The sequence below is a fragment of the Phalacrocorax carbo genome, chromosome 1 (genome assembly GCF_963921805.1).
Source record: "Phalacrocorax carbo chromosome 1, bPhaCar2.1, whole genome shotgun sequence".
Classification (NCBI taxonomy): Eukaryota; Metazoa; Chordata; class Aves; order Suliformes; family Phalacrocoracidae; genus Phalacrocorax; species Phalacrocorax carbo.
In genome coordinates this window covers 41,226,982-41,246,657 of record NC_087513.1, presented here as the reverse complement: position 1 = coordinate 41,246,657, position 19,676 = coordinate 41,226,982, and the positions used below count along the sequence as shown (strand labels likewise).

The 19,676-nt window shown below is 39.4% G+C and overlaps 1 protein-coding gene across 1 annotated transcript in view; it reads right to left on the bottom strand.

Moving 5' to 3' along the window:
• TRHDE (thyrotropin releasing hormone degrading enzyme) overlaps nucleotides 1-19,676 on the bottom strand; it is a 221,964-nt gene that overhangs the window by 50,569 nt on the left and 151,719 nt on the right. Inside the window, exons 10-12 of the mRNA XM_064449710.1 lie at nucleotides 9,329-9,417; nucleotides 254-387; nucleotides 100-155 (exon numbers count right to left, since the gene is read on the bottom strand). Of these exons, the coding sequence (XP_064305780.1) occupies nucleotides 100-155; nucleotides 254-387; nucleotides 9,329-9,417 (279 nt within the window). The remainder of the gene's footprint in view (nucleotides 1-99; nucleotides 156-253; nucleotides 388-9,328; nucleotides 9,418-19,676) is intronic.

Here is a 19,676-nt window from a genome sequence, read left to right as displayed (position 1 = left end):
ACATATTTAACTTTGAAACACGCTCAACTGCTGAATTAATGATTACATGAGTTATTGCAGAAATGTGGATAAGGATAGATTATCTTCAGCAAAACATACCTGGCTAGATTGAATGCATCATCGATCAAACCTGCTCGATTACTGACAGAGATAACCTGTGAGGGGCAAGCACAAAAATTGAAGCATTTAGGGTGATGAAATAGTGAAGGTTCACCTATCAAAGCAGATTTTAGGGATGAGAAAAGGAGCTTACCTCATGGTTCCTTCTTAGCTGATTAATTAGCAGCCTCCAATTCCTAATATCATAATTAACTCTAAAGTAGCCAGTCTGGTTGATGTTACCCAGCAACCAACTTGCCTCTTCCAAAGCAGGAATTCTGTGGTGTTCTGGAAACAAAGAACAAGATGGGAATGGCACTTGGTTTTAAATTTAAAGGCATATCTGTTAAATTCTCGCCTTTAAAAATCCACAACGGCAGTAAAATTAATTCAAAGACTAACAAAAACACTGTGTTTGATTAATTTCCTTTATCTGTTCTGATGTAGAGAGACGCCAGCTGACATTCCTATGGGGACCTTTCACCCACACAGAACTCCATGGATGGGTCTTCTTCTGGCAAATAGTATTTATATGCAAGGTGCCCATTTTAAGTCTGGTACCATGATTCTGGCCGTGCTAAAATAGTTTTCTACAATGGTAACTCCAGTAACTCAGTGGATGTGCTATAGAGAGAAGACTAAACCTGTGATTAAAAAAAAAAAAACAAAAAAAAAGAGTCTTAAGTGTAGTAGTGCATGTAGTCAGTGAAGCTTTTTATATTGGATTTTAAATTAAAATCTTTCCAGTTGTACAGCTTCCAGCTACTAACCACTGAGAGGCTTCCCTTTAGAGCTACACCAATTAACCTTATATCAACTAACCTGTTCTTCATCCTTCCCCTCTTTTTAAGTAATCACGTTGGGGCTGAAAGTCTAAATTTATTCCAGTATTTGCACAGTCAGGCAGTCCAAAATTATTTGCAGGACTAGGAATTTCAACAACAAAAATGCCCTGAACTCACAACATATGCTTCTTTCGCTATGGAAAGAATCATCATGGAATGAAGCCTTGGGCTTCAACGTCTCCTGAAGAAGCCTTCAATCTAGTAAATTATTCTAACAAAACTGATCATGAACCAGAACTCACTTAAAATTCAGCAACATTTTTGTCTACTATAATAAAATCACTTTGTACACTGTTGACAAAAGGAAGTCTTCTCATGCATTTTTAAAATAAAAAAGAAATACATAAAGTTTGTTTGAAACGTTATTCCATAGGGGAATTGTTTGGTGTGCTTGAATTCCCTGAAAGTAACGAATGAGAGAAAAAGTTAACAATATGGTCTTAACAATCCACACATACTATCTAGTACTTAGACTTACTTAAGAAATTGACTTGTTTCAGCCTTTTGTACAGAAAAAAGTAATTTCTGAAGAAATAATAGATGATTAGGACTACGGATAAAAGTTACGCTTCTCCCTCTGGCTAAATATCTCTAGCAAACACACAAATAACTATCATTTTAAGGTGCAAAAAATACAAAGAGCTGCAAGACACAAATCCTAAAACCACCTGGTTATATGTTTAACTTTAAATTCATGAAGTTGTGTTATGCAAACAAACTCAGATAAAAAGCTGCAGGACTAAGAAAGTCCTCTTCTCATGTAGGTAGTTCTGACATCATTAAAATATCTTAAAAATACACTACTTAGAAATATGAAACCCAGAATAACTCAGTTGTTTCCTATTCAATTCAATTGCTCTTTTAGGGTTTGTCTGACTTGCACCAGTTCAATTTAATTATTCTATATAAACAATTGAGACAAAAAATACAGACACCTGGTTTCAGTTAAAATATTGATTACATCCATTTTAGTTATCTGTGACAAAGCACCAAGCAGACACATTCTTTAGGAGTCGATGTAACCTGCAGAAATGGGACTAAGTGAGAAAACCAGAATTAAGTCCTACAACTCCGTGGCTTCCCAGGCATTCATACTGTCAAAGCACCTAAGCTGCTTTTGCCAAGCAATCTGATTTGGAACAAGGTTTTAACACCGGGTGTCCTTCCTTCCATAGGGGTCTGTCAAACACTGGGATATACATATATATTGAAGTTGCTCCTCTGTTTAAATCCTTTTTCCACTGGACCTGAAGTCAGAATCACCCCGTTGCTCCACCCTACTTAGGGAAGACTTGAATCCTGTTTCCTGTGTAAATCACTGAATCTTCTAAAGCAATTTTTAATCACATAAATACTGTAAAAGATCGTAACAATTTACAGCATAGTGATAAAGGCACTTTCTTAAAACAGATTTGGATCAAATATCTGATGTAAAACAGGGAGAAAAGGAATTTGAATCCGGATCTAACCATCCTATTTAGTTTACCCAGTGTGCTGCTGTGAATACAGCCTGTCACCCCTGAATCTCAGCTAAGTTCCTTATCAACCTAGTAGGTTTCTTAAAAGCAACAAAAAAAAAAAATACCCACTTCTGTATCTAGGAGAGACTGTTGAGAGAAAGGATGACTTTTAGAGCTTCTCTGGGTCTTCAGGAGCATGTTTCCATGGGGGGTCAGGAACAGGCTGCTCAAGCCTGGCAGAAAATCCTACCCCTTTACACAGTACTGATTTCCGCCCCTGCTTTTCTGTTGGAAACTAACCATTAAATGCCACCATCGCTTAAAGTAGCTACTTGTAACTGGTTGATCCCTGCACCTCTATGATACCTAAAAGCATACCAAATGGGCTATGAGCACACATTAATCAATATCTGGGTAAATAAATCCATCATATGGGAAGTTTCAAAATCAGATGTAATAAAAAATCTACATACATTTTTTCTTGTTTGAGTATTTGTATAAATATTTTATATCCAAAGTGAGGAAATTACTTATGCTTTACTAGAGTACTGAATTATACTTGCCAGTCAAATATAAGTTCAAAATAACCTATTTTACAAGTAAAGCTGTGCAACACCTCCAACCCATACTGCTTTAATGGAGAACAGTATCTTTTCAAAGCTCAGTGGCATAACTGCTGTTTTGGTCAGTTTAAATCCAACCATAACCCCTTGCTATTATTTTTTGATAAGACCACTCATGCGTTGACTTTTTCCCCGAAATGCAGGACAGGAATCTTTCATGACTTTCCAGCTCATATAAGCAGGTGGTTATTTTAAGGGACTACCTGATGCTTGTGTTTCACATAGTTCTATATAATTTACTGGAATTTGATGTCTGAGTCTGCTGATTCTCATGCCTTCCTATAAAAGAAATTCTTTCTTTTGGTGATTACAGCACTGAAAATTTCTATACACCTGGGCAATTTCTCCACTTATCACAAACACATTTATTGGTTTCCTGTTAAAAGTATTATAGTTAGGGAAAATGTAGTCATTCAGTGTTAAACCCTATATTAAACCATTAATGACTTTCTAAACAACAACAAAAATTTCATTTGGGAAGAAATTTATCTTTGTTGGTTTTATTTCACCTCTTAAAATTCAATCTAAAATACATATACAGTTGTATTTGAGATTAAAGGGAGATTTTTTTATTCTTCTTTCATCAGAAAGTGTTTTTCTGTAGTCATATTTTGTCTGGATGCCTCAGAAAATAACACTGCTCTGAAACTTCCAGTTTTGCTACATACATATAGGAGACATTTAGGAGGAAATAGTTAAATTTTATGACATTTGTTTTGAAGTAAGAAAATCAGTTAGGGTCTGATTCTCATTTTCTCTGCTCTGAAGTGTGAGACAGTCCTCCAGCTGGTGCCAACTGCACGTGGTTTGAAGTTCTGAGCTCTCCCAGATCTCAAGCAACTTCAACTCCATCAAAACCAGCAGGAATGATGGAAGCCTCCTCCTCCGCACGGCAACATGAGCACCTTGTGAGGGAGGTCTCGGCAAAGGGCACCCCTCTGCAAGACACTACTCCAATGCTGATAAGAGCGTGGGCTAAACACAGTTCTACTACTGTTTCGAGTGTTCAGACTCACAGTTGTTATTTTAACTCTTCATTTTATACAACCCCTCGCATACTAGGATATTGGTTTACGCTGGCAGAATCCCTACTGGGAGAACTTACTCCATTTTCCTGCAAAAATAAGTGCATAAGAGTAGCACAATTTCATGCCAACAACAGTAAGAGAAATTTTCTGACAAAAAATTTCCATGAGGAAATTCATCACAATCACAGTATTTTGTGATAAGATATTGGCTTTAATGAAATTCTGCAAATCTTCTTTCAAAAGCTTTTCATACAGGGAGAAGGCAAAACAGAAGAAAACATTCTTTCAGTCTCACTTGCCATGTTGTCATAGCTCTATGTTGAAAAAAAAAGATGTTTTGGTATAGTGAGCAACACAATAAATGTAGCCCATTAGTAAATATGATCATATTCTAACATACTCTTTCCTCAGACTACTCTTCCATCCATTAACATTCCTATATGATGGAACTGCTAATGTATAAGGTGATATACAATGTAAGCAGCAGTTTTCTGTTAGGATCTTTGCTCAGCTGTTGGGATAAGGGGAGTGATTCTGCCTCATTCTGTCAAAATAGTGCCAGGATTGCAGCTCTTGTATCCCTGGTCCTCACTATGGCTGGCTACAGTTGTAAAACAGGACCTATACGTTTATTATACTTCACAGTGCTTCCCTTCTTCCCACTTTTAAAAGGTAAAAGAGTGGAGTCTGGAAGCAACATGGGTCAAGCTCAGCAGCTGAGTCTCAGAAAGGAAAAAAAAGGGCATTTTTCTAATGCTGCACTAGAACTTTATTCCCCAGTGGGCAGCCAGCAAACCCCAGCTCAGAAGCAGCTGTCTTCTACAAAACACTTCGTGGGGGGAATCAGACTTTTCAAGGGGCTTACAGTTAAAGTTGAGATTACCTAGTAGGAGGTGGCATCATGTACTAAGTTGGGACTTGTTGTTTGGAAGGCAATTGCCCTGTTGAACTTACTTTCCCCCATCTCATGACAATCCTATAGAGATATTAAGAGGAGTCTGAATGGCAGCCACTTTACCAGAGGCAGGTCAGTCCATCAGAGGAGTATTTCCCTGGGACATAACAAATCAATCAAGGAACAGGAGGTGGGGATGGAAAGGGCAGGGAAGCAGACTGTAGAGCTGCATCAGTCAGTTCAACAGCACTTGCTGAGTCGCATGGAGATGTTTCCTACCTGGAGCCTGAGCACCAGAACAATCAGGCCCAGGTAATGGTAGGTATGCCTTTGTCCAAAGCCTTGCTCACCTGTTTGAAATGGATGCTAGCTAAACCTCCTCACTTCAGGTTAAGGTCACTTCTCCTGGATTTGCAGAAATGCAACAGGTGAGCCTGTGCTTCCACACATCGCATGCCTTCAGCAGCAATTGCCAACACCTTCCTGCAAGCCCTGCTAAGCAGTCGTCTTGTGGGGACAGGCTGAGTTCAAAGCTGGTTCTTGACTTTTTACCCACTACTGATTTTGGACTGATCCCAAAACACCGTGGACTTTATGTACATACGTCACTACAGTGACCACAAAAGACGCAACTTATCTAGGAGAAACAGAAACAAGCCCTGGATCTATTACAGAGCAGAAGTTCGTAACACCAATGATTTCCACAGTGCTGGTGGAATCTTAACATTCAGCAGACCTGCAAAACTGTAGCACAAAACGCACTGCAGCCATCCTAGTGTGATGTCTCTGACCTCAGCATGGATAGGAAGGCTAATCATGAGATGTCTCCTTTGTGACTGGTTTAGTTTTCAGAGGTTTAATAGCTGTCACTCGCCTGAACCAGAAAGGCCTCATCCATGGCTACAGGTAGTGAATGGGGAAAAAGGTGGTGGTCACATATCTGTGCAGCAGTCTGTCAGCAAAAGAGACAGCTCCATTTCACATGCCCAGACAAAATGAGCCAGTAAGTCATCTGATGGCTGGTATATGAACTCATGAGCAGAAAAATGGTTACATAAATGCTATGGCTCACTGGGTAAGGAGAAGAGTGGCTGGCAGAAACACTTGCAGAATGAAAACCTTCCAAAACTATAACTACCTACTTTCCACAAAGAGGTGTGAAGAGCTACATAGCACATGAAACATTTTGGAGATTATGCACTTTTTCAGACAAGTTCCTGAGGCCTGGCACTGTCCTCTATAGAGGAATTTTTGCAAAGGACAATGAATTACATCTCAAAAAGACATTGCATAGCTGTAATTTCCAGTGTGTCCGTTCACCTTGGTGTTGTGAAGAGTGGACAGAATGAGCTCTGTTGCCATCAGTTGGGATGATCTGCAACTGTCTGGACTAATCCTGCTCAGCATATTGAACAACCAGTGATCTCCACATCTCACTATAGTATGTAACCAGACACAGCCAGGATGAGTAGAGAGCAGCAACCCAAGCATCCTGCATTCCATGGCTCTCACAAGGCTGCACAGCAGCCTCTTATCCCTTTTTCATGAAAATGCCAGTTGGCATCCTACAACTCCTTGATGAGGTCACAGACACAGTAGCAAAGAGGATGCAAAAATCAGTAATTCTCTCTCTTGTCCATCTGGATGTACAAGAAGGAAGAGACTCTTCCATCAGCAAATAACCATCCCTGATAAACTCTACTGCAAGACAGGGGGTGTAATCCCCTCGGAGATTGCTATTTAAACTACCACAAAAAAGGAATATTTCTTCATGGCAATATAAGTAGCTATTTCAAAACTTCCATGGTTTTATTTCTCTCAGATAACACACAGACAAGGTTAATGTTATTGAAAAATTTAAGTGATATGCCGAGATATCGTAATGGTAGTCATTAACTTGGACCCTTTTCATTATTGGCAGCTGAAATGAGGTATGTGATCAGTTTTACATGACAGCCAACAGACAGCTGTTCATCTCCTAACCACTCTTCAGGTTACACTGGAAACTTCTTTAGCACAGCAGTTTAGTGAACAAGAAGGAAGTGCCCGCTCCTTCATAAAGATGGCATGGAAACCATCCTTATGAACAGCATTTCCTCCAAATTTGATTTGAGCATCTGCTTTCAATTACACTCACTTGAAGAACAATGTGACCACTCCCAATCTTCCAAATATCCTGTGTAGTACTCTGTTTCAACTCCAGCTTGCAGAGTTATTCCCAGACTACTTGCTGAGACAACAATGGAACTGTGTCCCCTGCACAACAGAAAGTCTTCAGGATTCTTCCCATCCACAAGAACCGAACCTGGAAACCGTCCTTTCCAGTCTCAGAATCCCTCCCACATCCCCATGAAATGAATATACCAGCTTCAGAAAATCTCCAGGAGCACCACAAAATACTGGCCCCAACATATAACAGCACATACAATGAATCATGCATTTAGTACATCCACAGATGTTCTTACTGACTTTTTTTATGTTGAGGAATTCTCCAGCTGAGCTGACAACAGTAAGTAGAAGCAAGAGGACATCCTTGCTGTAGTCATAAGTTTACAGTCTCATTTTCAGTGAGGCACAGCGAGTGAGTGAGTGAGTGAGTAAGTAATGAGGAAGGACAAGGATAATGACAATAGATCACAGATTCACTACACAGGAAACTGATGACTCAGAAAGGTTCCTCTTTAATTTCTATATAGCAGCCACCCAAAATTCATTGCTCACACGGGCCATCATTAATTTGTTGATTTCTTGAAGGCATTCTGATAGGAGCAGTAGATCTTTAAAGAGTGGGTGGTGGTGTTATGGACTTGGTCCTCCACAGCACTCTGCAAGTAAAAGGCAATGAGGAAGCGACTGTGCAGATAATAGTGATATACTGAACCTTCAAGGCAGGAGTGAAGGGATGGAGGCATGCTTGTACAACCTAATGAGATGAGATAAGATGAGATGAGATGAGATGAGATGAGATGAGATGATCAACTCTCCCTGAATTCAGTGGGAATCTTTCTACTAAATTCAATGAGAGTTCAATCAAGCCCTAAAGGGCAAAAGTAAAACAGGTCATTAAGGCAGATTCTGAAAGTGCAAACAGGTGTTGAAGTATTCTGGAGGTGTTAGTATTAAGAAGTATGGCCAATGCAATATATTTATGCAAAGTGAGGCAGCATTTGTTTGCTTTAATTAGAGTGCGTTTCCCAGGTATGAAAAGTGAGCCGGTCCCAGGCACATTTCTAGATCATTGTATCATGGGAGCACCATAAAACATGTTATGTTCTGATAGGCTGCCAATGGTCAGGGCAAAGAAACACATACCTTATACCACTAGAAAGGTGGGATATTCAGATTTCCACTGATGGTGCACCATTTATTTCTAGTCCTGCTGGCTGCTAAGCTCTATGTGACTGATATCTTTTAGTGAGTTGTAAAAGAGAAAAAAAAGGAAAAAACACAGGCTCACATAGGTTTGACTCCTTCCTCTCTCCAGTTAAATTTCTATCAGAGGGAAATCTCTACACCCTTCTAATTTTACAAGAAGGGGTCAGTTCTCCCCCTACAGCCCATGTGTCGAGGGGATGCATAGATCCTTCTTTTCCCTTCCATATCACCATTCTATTCAAGTCTCCACATTTCTTCCCTCACTCTTCAGTTCCAGTCCAAAACTGTCAGCTGACGTAGCATAAACTGCTAATGAAATAGAGAAATATTTCATGAAATTCCTATGGTGGGATTCCTTTTTTAGGTGATTAAAAACCACTGGTATCTAACCCTAGCTGTACTCAGGACAACCACTGTTATGATCATGCAGGAACTGAGGAGCGAGACATTAAGTAGTAAGCAGCATAATGCACTTTTGAGGTTCAGCATCTGGTTAGCTAACAGAGAAAAGAAATACTTTGATAGGTCAATAAGGAAACTTTTTAAGGACAGTAAACATATTTTAGCCCTGGTCCAGAATATGGATTGGAGTAAAAAATGCCAGAATTCTAAATACTTTGCATTTACTAAGTCATACTCATCATATGTTTTGCTATAAAAATATTACATTTAATTTTCACCAACCAATAAAGTGAATTGCATTCATCAATGATTTGATATGTGTTGCTAAATATAAAATACTAAGCTCTTAGGTACACATTTCTATGTAAAACCTTTTCATTATACTGTCTAACTTCTGCGATAATTATAAATCTTGCTTGTTGCTCATCCTTCATTCCTCCTCCCTCCCTTCCCAACTCTCTTTTTTTTGTAATTCATTTCAAGTAGCTAAAACTGGGTGCAGAGCAACTAAACAATTATCTAGGATCAATTCCAAAGAAACAGGCGAGGAAAACACAAGTATGCTTTATGAGATTCCACTGGGAGGAAAGTTTATTTTTACCTGATTTGTTAGACACCCATATAATTGCCTCTGATGAGATGTGGCTCGTATTTCCTACTGCAATTGTTAATGGAATCTGCCACAAGTAGCTGCAAGACAAAGGAGGGGGAATCTAAGAACAAAAATACTGAACTGATTCTTCTCATAGCAATCAGGGAGCATGTCAAAGAAATCAAAACACAATTTCAGTAGCAGTGTAAGATGTGGATTCTAACAAGTTACTTTGATTTTGAAATGCATTTGCTATTAGCAATAAAACAATGAAAAAGTCATTCATCTTAAAAAACCCCTAAATTATGTTGTACATTTTTCACACACTACCATCACACGAGGACTTTTTTGCAAGGCTTTCCTAATTTAACAAAATTACTCACAGAAGAGGAAATAATGATTTCCCATAGAAGGAAGAACACTTTTTTACATTTACTTAGAAAAAAAGAACCCTCAGGTAAAACATGCTTTGATTTATGGGGACGCCGAAGTTGAAAAATAATATACTCTTCCAGCAACTTCTTAAAAAGCTATGATGGGCTTTCATAGCTGCTGGTTTATAAAAACATATAGGATGGACTTCTTTCCACCATTTATTATCTCTTACATGTATGCAAACTGGACAAAACATGTTACACGTGGATTTGGAGATATGCTGGTATAATCAGACCCCAAGTTCCTCTCAGGGTATCACAAACTGTTTCTCATTCACAATAAAAGTTATAATTTACCCAAGACTTTTATAGAACATCTTTATCTCAATAAACAGAAATTAACGTTATGAAGTCAATCTTTTAGGGGAGAGATGGAAAGGATGAATTCCTGCAGGTCTTCATCATCACCTCTATTCCTGAACTCTCAAAAGTATCATTTCACCAGCCAGTGAAAGAACAGACATTTCCCTCACAGGTCTGCCATGTCATTTGGTACACCAGTCAAGGGGAAGCACTCAGTAATGGTATAGCTGGTACTTTTGTCTAGGGAGTATGTGTGCATTTAAGCATGGCAAGAGAATGGCCCCAGCTTAGATATCACTGTACCCTGCCACTTTGACACCAGGTAAGTGTATCATTTTAGACGGATTGCATTAAAATGGTGCAAGGATGAGAGTGGGCAAGTTCTTGATGTCTACATCAGCTTCTCTCCTGCTAGTACACAGCATTGCAAAACTAGCCAATGCTACTAACAAAAAATTAGGTTTGCTCCTTTCCGCTTTACCCAGAAGCCTGCTCCACTGAGCTACAGACACCACCCAAATGTGCCACAACCGCAGTCAACATGTTCTGGCTTGCAAGGGTTGTCTTGCTGGACTCACTTGGGGGCTGGGGGAGGGAGAAGCCCCTGCCCTGCCGCCATGCTCAGCTCCCAGCTCCCCACCCATTCGCAAAGAGCCCCCTGCATGCACAGGGGCTTGCTGCACTCAGAACAGAACTGCATGTGCCAGGAAACACTTGCCTGTGCAGCAGTGATTCAGCACAGAGGGGGTGATTTTTGGAAAACTGTACAGCTGAAAGAGCTATGAGTGACACTAGAAAGAAAACATGGCATTTATTGCCATATGGGAGAAGAAAAAAGGTCCCATGTGATTTTTGGGTTCTCTGGATGTTGGTATAATGACACGCTGGGAAAATTATTAGACCTACTCATGCACAGAAGACATGCTCCACATTAGCCCATGCTCTGGCAGACACTTTTTGGATAATTAAGCTGTGGCATTTGAAAATGCTACTGCATTTATCAGCCTGCCCACTCCTTGTGCTGGATGTTACCACCCTCCATAGCACAGCCAGCAGAAAAGGAAGTCCACTGGTGCATTAGCTTCTCCAGTTCTCAGTCTGAGGTCTTCACACAAAGTTACCTTCATTGTTGGCTTAACTAATATTGTGGACTGTGAAAATGTGTATTGTGCCCTGTTGCTTCTGCTACAGCAGCAGTAACTTCTGAGTTCGACAGGTGAGGGCAGTCAGGAGATGCTGCGAAGTGATGCACCAGAGAATATTCACTACTGTCTTAGATACTTTATACCTTACTAGACACCCACAAGTGTTTTAGAGTCTGTCCAAAAAGCCCTCTAGGAAATAGGTCATCTTTAAAAACATACCCAGTTCTAAATACTCAGCTCTCCAGAATGAAAAAGCTGCTGGCAAGCTGTGATTGAGAAAAATGAGGCAAAATTAAGCATAAAGCTCATACATTACTTGAAAGAACAGGAACTTTGGTATATGAAAAAAAAAGAACTGCATTTGCATGGTATTTTTATGACTCTCGAGATCAACTCCTACTGAAAAAGTTAAACTGCAAACTAAAAGATACTGAGAGCTGCCTATGTAGCTTATTTAAACACATACATAAACGTACAAAACATACACAAATATAAGTGTATGACCATATACACGGACACCTGTTATTTTGAGAAGGGATTCATAGATATTCTGTATATTGCGATATCTATACAAAGAAGACTTTTATGTTACTTCATATTATTATTTTACCTCCAATTAAGGTAAATCCTACTGACATAAGGACAGATCCTTCTCTGAAAGGTGAGATAGCTGTGGAATAGGAGTTGTGTAATCTATGCATCCTCATCAAAACGCACGTGGATTTAGTTGGGAAGATCGGTACTGGTAGATTTAATTTTTATCTCCCCAAGATGAGACACCTACTAACGTTCTCAGCACCTTCCAGAACCTTGAAATCTCATCTCATGGTTATTGGTTTACCAGCTGAACCACAGGCTTCCTTTTACTGCTGCTGTTCTCTGGATGTTTATCTGCTTTCCCCTTCTAGTCCTCTTCATTCACAGTGAAACTTCTGCCGCTGTTGCAGAAGAAGCCGTGGCTAACTTTTCTATCTGTATGGGAGGGAGATGTCTCTGGCTCACCTTTCAATAATTTTCATTAGGATGATGTCTCCTACACACCACCTCCAAGTGATCCATATGGACTATGTCCTCTGGGAGTGACTAGGAAGAAGCAAAATTTTTGTACTTTTCTATCTCACTCTTCTACTCTACAGAGAAGAGAGGAAGAGGGCCCACTTGCTTGTTTTCCTCCTGCTTTGCCTGGGAGTAGCACACATCTTTTATTTATTCTTTACACCTTGGGAGCATGTATGCTCTCTCTATGTATTTGACCATGGAAAGAAGCATCCTGTTCTACCTGTCCATCTGCTGCCTGCTGCGACAAATCAGTTCCAGGGAACATAAGAATCCAGCCTTGAGGGCCAGCAGGACTTGAAACAACCTATTTGGTCCTTCTACCCTCAAGAATATGTCTGCAGGAATCAGATGCCTGTTCAAGTAGCACACACTCAGTCCCTGGGTGAAACGGAGCTAACAAACTGTGTGTCCAATCTGCCTGAGACGCTGCTGAGCTTCAGAGGGATCTGCACATTATGTCCCTCTGGATACAAAGCTGATCACCTTAACAGGGAGCTAAAGACAGACCACTTAATTGTGGGGAAACTAAGGACTATTTCTGGAATTTAAGAAACCAACTCTGAGGATTAGGAGAGAGATCTAAAATTGGAACAGACAGAGTAAATATGAATTGTGCTGTACATAAATTGTTCAGTCATAAATGTCTTAAGGAGATGTAGGAAAGAGGCATCTTGTTGAGAGGTAGTATAAATAAGACTTTTACTGTTGATTTACAAGTGAGAAACTGCTAATGTGAAATAGTTAAATTTAGGTTGACATGCATAGTTAAAGGGAATGCTTTTGGTGCTTTTTTTTTTTTTGGTAGCACCACATCAATGCATAATAGCAAAGTGTGTTAGCATCTCCGTCCAGCTTAAAGAATAATCAGAGGGACTTGTTTGATAAGGTAATACAATCTTGCATCTGCCAAGGTACATGCAATACTAGAAGCTAGCTATTATGCTGTGATTGGATTATATAGATTTTTTTTTTGTCTTGAGCATTACATGATGACTACATAGCCAGTATTAGTGTACTTTATATCCATCAGAAAATGATCATATTTGTGATGAGTACTTGCTTACACCTTGACTTCCAATAAATAAGAACTGAGATCCCTTCATAGGCAAATTCTTAGACCATAAAGTATTAAGCAAACATGATGCCTCACACTTCTGCCTCTGAGGAACAGCAATGTTGTAGTAACATTGTATTTTCAGTGGAACAATTAGTTGACTTCTTTGTAAAAAGCTATGCAAAGCCAAAAAAGAGCAGTAGATTTTTTCCTCTGCTGACAAAGCAAAGATCTCAGGTCATTAAAAAAGGAAAGGCAAAGTTCCTGGAGTTTCAGATTTTGCACACCTTTTCAACTACTTTTTCACATTAATGAAGGTTTTCGCTGAGGTGTAAACCCATACATTTTCAAGACTCATCCTTCCAGTAACCCTAATGTGCCAAGCTTCCACCCACTGCCTCTACTGAATACCATGTTCTTCCAGTGATGCTTCTCCTTACTCCCTGGATTCAAATCTAAACAAAGTTGTTCAGCTATTCTTTGTCATTACTCACAGAAAAATGAAGATTACCTGCTCAATATTCAGAAGCTTATTATCCTTGGCTGCATTATAGAGTATACAAGTGATGTGATAGCTTCATGTAAAGTGACAGAAGATCTGTACTTAAAATACCACAGCAGAACTTAGCTAACCTGCTTTTTGAATGGGAGAGGATGTGAACAACCACATCCCTCTCTATATCTTTCTGCTTTTACAGACCTCTGGGTTAAAGACTCCTAATCCATCCTGCTGTTCTTTATACAGAAACTATACTTAATCCTTCTTATTGTCCACCTCTATAATTTTTCTATCTATTATACTCTTTTCCAGGTTAGAAAGCCAGACCTGCCCTCTGTGCTTTGAAGGCCCGTCTATCACGGATTAAGAGTGGCATAATTCTTTTCTCTTCTACAGTATTTATACTCTTTATACACTCCTTTTCTTCAAATCCCTACTGTTCTATTTATTCGCTTGACTGTGTCTGCACACTGAGCTGATGTTTACAGAAAATTACCTACCATAACTTCAAGATCTCTTTCCTGAGAAAAAACAGTTTCTTCAGAACCCACCACTGAGCATCTAAGTTAGGACTGTCTTCCCCACATGTATCACCTTTGTATTTATCAACGTTAAGCTTCATTGGTCATTTTATTAGCACGTCAACCAGCATTAAGAGATGATTCTGTAATCTTGGTAATTAACTTTTGGTTTTACTACCCTCACAAACCTCCTATTACCAGAAAACTCTGTCATCTCACTCTTCCATGCCCTTTAAATCATTGAATAGGAAAATTTCAGCACAGGTTTCTCAAGAATTAATGAGTTATCACCCTCCACTGAGAAATTCAACCATTTTCTCATTTCTCGATTGTATTTCATTACTGACATCTTCCCTATTATCCCAATATAGTTTACCTTCTTTACAAATCATTAATGAGGAAGCTAGACCTCCAAAAATACACAAAGAACAGTTAAAATGACAAGAGACTAGATATTTCTAGATATAGAAGACTTCTATTAATAGTCTTTGATTATATACTTAGAAAATCAAAGGGGCACAACCACGACAAGGTAGAAGAACAGACATTGTACAGACTTTAGAAAAAAAATGTGGGTTTTTTTGTTCATCTAACAACAGGTGAATAAGGGGCAAAATTAAAATCCTATGCACAAAAGCAAATTAAATGATCTGCCTCTTAGCAGGACATAAGAAGCATAATTTTTTTCAAGTGTAGTGGCAATCATGAACATCATTCATAAAATTATTTAGGTGGGGAGGGATCTTAGGAGACAGAACCCTCTGCTCAAATGTGCTGACTGCACAGGGAAACAGAGTTCCACTGTAGGCAGAACATGAGATCAGAGGAGGATGCACAGGCTGTATGTTCAGTGGCATCACATGAAGACAATAAAGTCGAATGTGGCAAATTATTTGCCATATGCTTTTTTCCCTAATCCCTGCCAGTGCAAAGCTACTTTCAGAAAAGATGAACACCAAAAGTTATATGTACCCTCAAACAGCTTACTAGGCTGAGAAATGACATTGTGAGTTGTCTCAATTATCCCTGGTTGGAAAACCAGAAATAATGTATCTTCCATCAGCTGGCACTGGTGAAATCCCAGCCATCATTCTTCTATGACTTCATTTCTCTGGGCTAAATTCAGTTGTGCAAGGTGGTGTCAAATGAGCTGCCACGGGGTACTCGAGACATCTGTCAGGGGCTAAAAGATATGGCACAGCACTTATGGATGCTCCTGCCCATACAATGGCAGCACAAGGTCAAGCAAGATACCTGAGGGCACCTCCAATGGCACCAGTCACCTGTGCAAGGAACTAAATGAGCCTCTCCATCCACTTGATGTTGACAATGATACCTTCTACAATTCCCAAAGAAACATTTCTTATCCAACTGAAAAGGCAAATTTTCAAAACTAAGCTGCTCATAAGAAAGATGAGACTTCAGCACAGATTTTCAACTACAATATTTAAAACAGGTACTGCTTAAACATTTCATAACTGCTATTTAAATAAAAACTTCCAGTTTGTTGATTCAAAATTAATTTCAGCTTGAAATACAAGTTAATTGAAGGAAGAAGTTAAAATGAGTGAAACTGAAATGTAAGGTACTGAAATTATGGAATTGAAATGAATGTTCTAAACCAATTTCTTCCCCAATTTTTTGCTTTGATTTTGCCATGATTCAGTACTGGGAAATGTTTTGATATGTTGAAAATTTCTGTGGGATGGGAATCCATTTCTTGCTCATCTGGTACACTTACTAATCCGTGTAAAGTATTTTGAGAACATAACAGTCTGAGACTTCATATCACTGAAGGATATGATTAAAGCTATTTAACACAGAGATAAAGTGAGGCATAAAAATAATTTAAGAGCAAAAATGATAAAAAGAAAATTCAGGAGTAAAACTGACTGGTTAAGACACCCGGCTCCTTGTTTTTACCACCAGAACTTAATATCCAAAATGTCAACACTCTCTCTTCAGTTAAAGTTAAAAATCTGGTACATCCAGAGCGGCTGAAGCTGAGAAACAGGGAGCAAGGACTCCTTGGCATTATTTCCCCATTCTCAGCTCTCCAGATGGAGAATACTGAAATTTCATGTACACAGAGACATATGCTTGATGAGCAGCACTGAGTCTGAGGGGGAGACACCTTCCCCGTGCGGCCCTTGCCAACAGTGACGATTCCTTGATTAGGTTAGAATGCCAACAGGGGCATTTCTTACCAAGGGAATACCTTGCTGTAAGCCATCCACATGAACTCATGCTGTTGGGATTTCAGAGACAAAAGAACACGTAATAAAAGTAATGATAAAATGTGACCTTTTGGAAAGCAAGTAAATCTTACAGAACAAAATGAAATCTAAGAATTAAAGATTTGTATTTTTACTTCAGTTGCATACTTGACTGATCGGCAGAGACATATACAAATAATGGCCAGTAAAAGAAGTATTTAGCTGCACGGCTGCAAAAGCTTCTGGCTAATAACCTTAAAGCCTATTATAAAATAAAGGGCACAGAAAGTTGACAACGTGAACTAACTAAAGGACAGTGTGAAGTTTGGACATTAAATCAGTACAGTAGGAAGAGAGTAGACATCTCTCATTTCTTCTCCTTGCCAAGACAACTGCAATTTCTGTTGGCATGGCGAAAGAAGGCCTTTTCTTTTTTTTTTCCAGTGAATTCTGAATATTAAGATAATGGAGGATTCAAAGATAAATTGTTAACAGAAAACCTGAAAGTGTATTCAACTAATCTACAAAATTACAAGCCTTGTTGCCATGATACCCGGAAGCAGTTATTCCTAGGGGGAGAGCACAAGTAGACGTAAGGTGGTCGGGGGAAACAAGTGAAAGTTGTTGAACAGCAGAACAGCTTTAGAGCTTCCTACTAGAGAAAGAGATTATATGTGAAGCAGAACTCAACAGTACCAGGGTAACATTTTGTAAGCCACACTGTCTAGAGAGATTGTGTTGGGAAAGATAATTTTAAAGCATCATAGAGATATTCTGAGGTTATTATATAGTATATATAGTATCTCATTCAGTAAAGAGTATTTCAGGTTCCAAGGGAAGCTCATGTGAATATCACATACTTTTATTAAGTGTGATTCTACAATGTTCTGTTTAATGGATAAGAAGCTGATGATATATTCATATTCTGAATATCATTCTCACAAGACCGAAGAACACAGAGATTTCATTAGATTTAATATGTGCCAGCAAAGTGACTGTAGGCTGTGCCCAGAGGCACAACACAAGAGAAGATGATGTTATTCCTGCTCTCACAAGTATTACACCTCCTACACTGACCAGGATTCCAAGGGATTCCTTGTACCCTGTCAGCACAGAAGATGGCAGATAGGAAGGGAAGATTTCACTAACTTTGTAGCAAAGACAAATACAAGATGAAAAATGGATAAAGGAGAACAATTTGAAGTAATTAAGATCAACTGTGCACATCTTGGAGGTATGATTGGTGATCTGGATATGCCCAGAGTGATCTTCATTCCCATGTTCAGAGTGAGAACAAGAGCTTTAGCACAAGCAATGAGAAACAGGTGAAAAACACTGGTAAAGGTAACTGATTAAGTTGGATTCCTGTACAAGTGTCATGGAAAAGCAGACAACAGCAGACTTTTTAATCAAATAAGAAATTGCAGTTAGGTAACTTGAATTCAAAAAGGACAGCACTTAGGTTTTATTAACTGGAGTCTGCTGGTGTCTGAATTGGACAGGACTTTCACAAGTCCTGCAGAAAGACAATTTCTGACTGCTGCACTGTATGCAGTGAGGAAATGAAGAGAGCAGGACGCGGCAATTGTGTCACACCACATTAATTGTGGAATGCATATCCAGGGTTTGGTGGACTTGAGCAAAATAAGGAAAGGAAATGGTGCTAAGGTTGGGATCCTGGGGTTCCAGTTGTTCTGTCCTCACCCAAGACTAACACAGTGGCCAACAAGAAAATGGTAACCTAAGGCAAAAAAAGGGACAGAGAAGTTAATAGCAATGACTATATGACTAACTAGAAAAATATTGAAAGGAAAAGAAGGCCATTGAGGTGCTGGAGCATGTCCAGAGGAGGGCAACGAAGTTGGTGAAGGGTCTAGAGAACAACTCTTATGAGGAGCGGCTGAGGGAGCTGGGGTTGTTTAGTCTGGAGAAGAGGAGGCTCAGGGGAGACTTCTCGCTCTCTACAACTACGTGAAAGGAGGTTGTAGCGAGGCGGGGGTTGGTCTCTTCTCCCTAGTAACAAGCTATAGGACGAGAGGAAATGGCCTCAAACTGCACCAGGGGAAGTTTAGGTTGGATATTAGGAAAAACTTCTTCACTGAAAGGGTTGTCAGGCATTGGAACAGGCTGCCCAGGGAGGTGGTTGAGTCTCCATCCCTGGAGGTATTTAAAAGAAGAGTAGACGTGGTGCTTGAGGATATGGTTTAGTGGTGGACTTGGCAGTGATAGGTTAGCAGTTGGACTCGATGATCTTAAGGGTCTTTTCCAACCTTAACGATTCTATGATTCTATGATTCTATGATTGTGGAAGTGTTTACTCCAAAATCATTATGGACTATGCTGGGCAGAGGCACTTCCAGAATTTAGATTTTGGTGGACTCTGTGAATTAAAGATAGTGTTCCAGCACAGTCTTTAGGGAGCTCTATCTGACCGTAATACACACTGTATTTTTTCATCTATGAGTCCAGACATAAGGAAGTTAGGATGCCATGTAATGCACATGCACTATTGTCTAAGCAGATAACAAAACTGCAACTGAGGCAGACGTTACTCAGAAATTAATGGTCTTCCTGTTACCATCTATATTCAAATGTCAAAACCTGAGTTTTTGTATCAGTTTCTTCTTTCTCACTAATGCTTCACCTATGGAGGAATTCAATTTTTCAGTCAGAGCAACCTACCAACCAAAACAACCCAATGGGGTCAGCTCTTGATAGGTGCTGCCAGGCAGAGAACAGCTTGACCACCTAGTGGATCTGAATGGGCTCCACACCTGAGGTGTCAGTGTTTGAAGAGTATCGCACATTTTTAATAAAAGTGAACTCAATAGGTGCCTCATAGATGAACGGAAATCACTTGGTAGAGCAGTCTTGCCTTTTACCTACTAAAATTTATCTACTTAGTCTGATGTTTTCAAAGGCTCTGACTGGATGTGTAGTTGGATCCGCCTAATATATATTTCAGAGAGAAGCACAACTTGAGGATTTGATTAGTATTTGGAATTGTAGGCTTGTTATAATTTTGAATACGAATTATACTTACCTGCATACATGGAAGAAACTATGGATAATGTTTATAGTTTAGAGAAATATTTAGAACTGGGTGAAAGGGTGACTAGGGAGCTT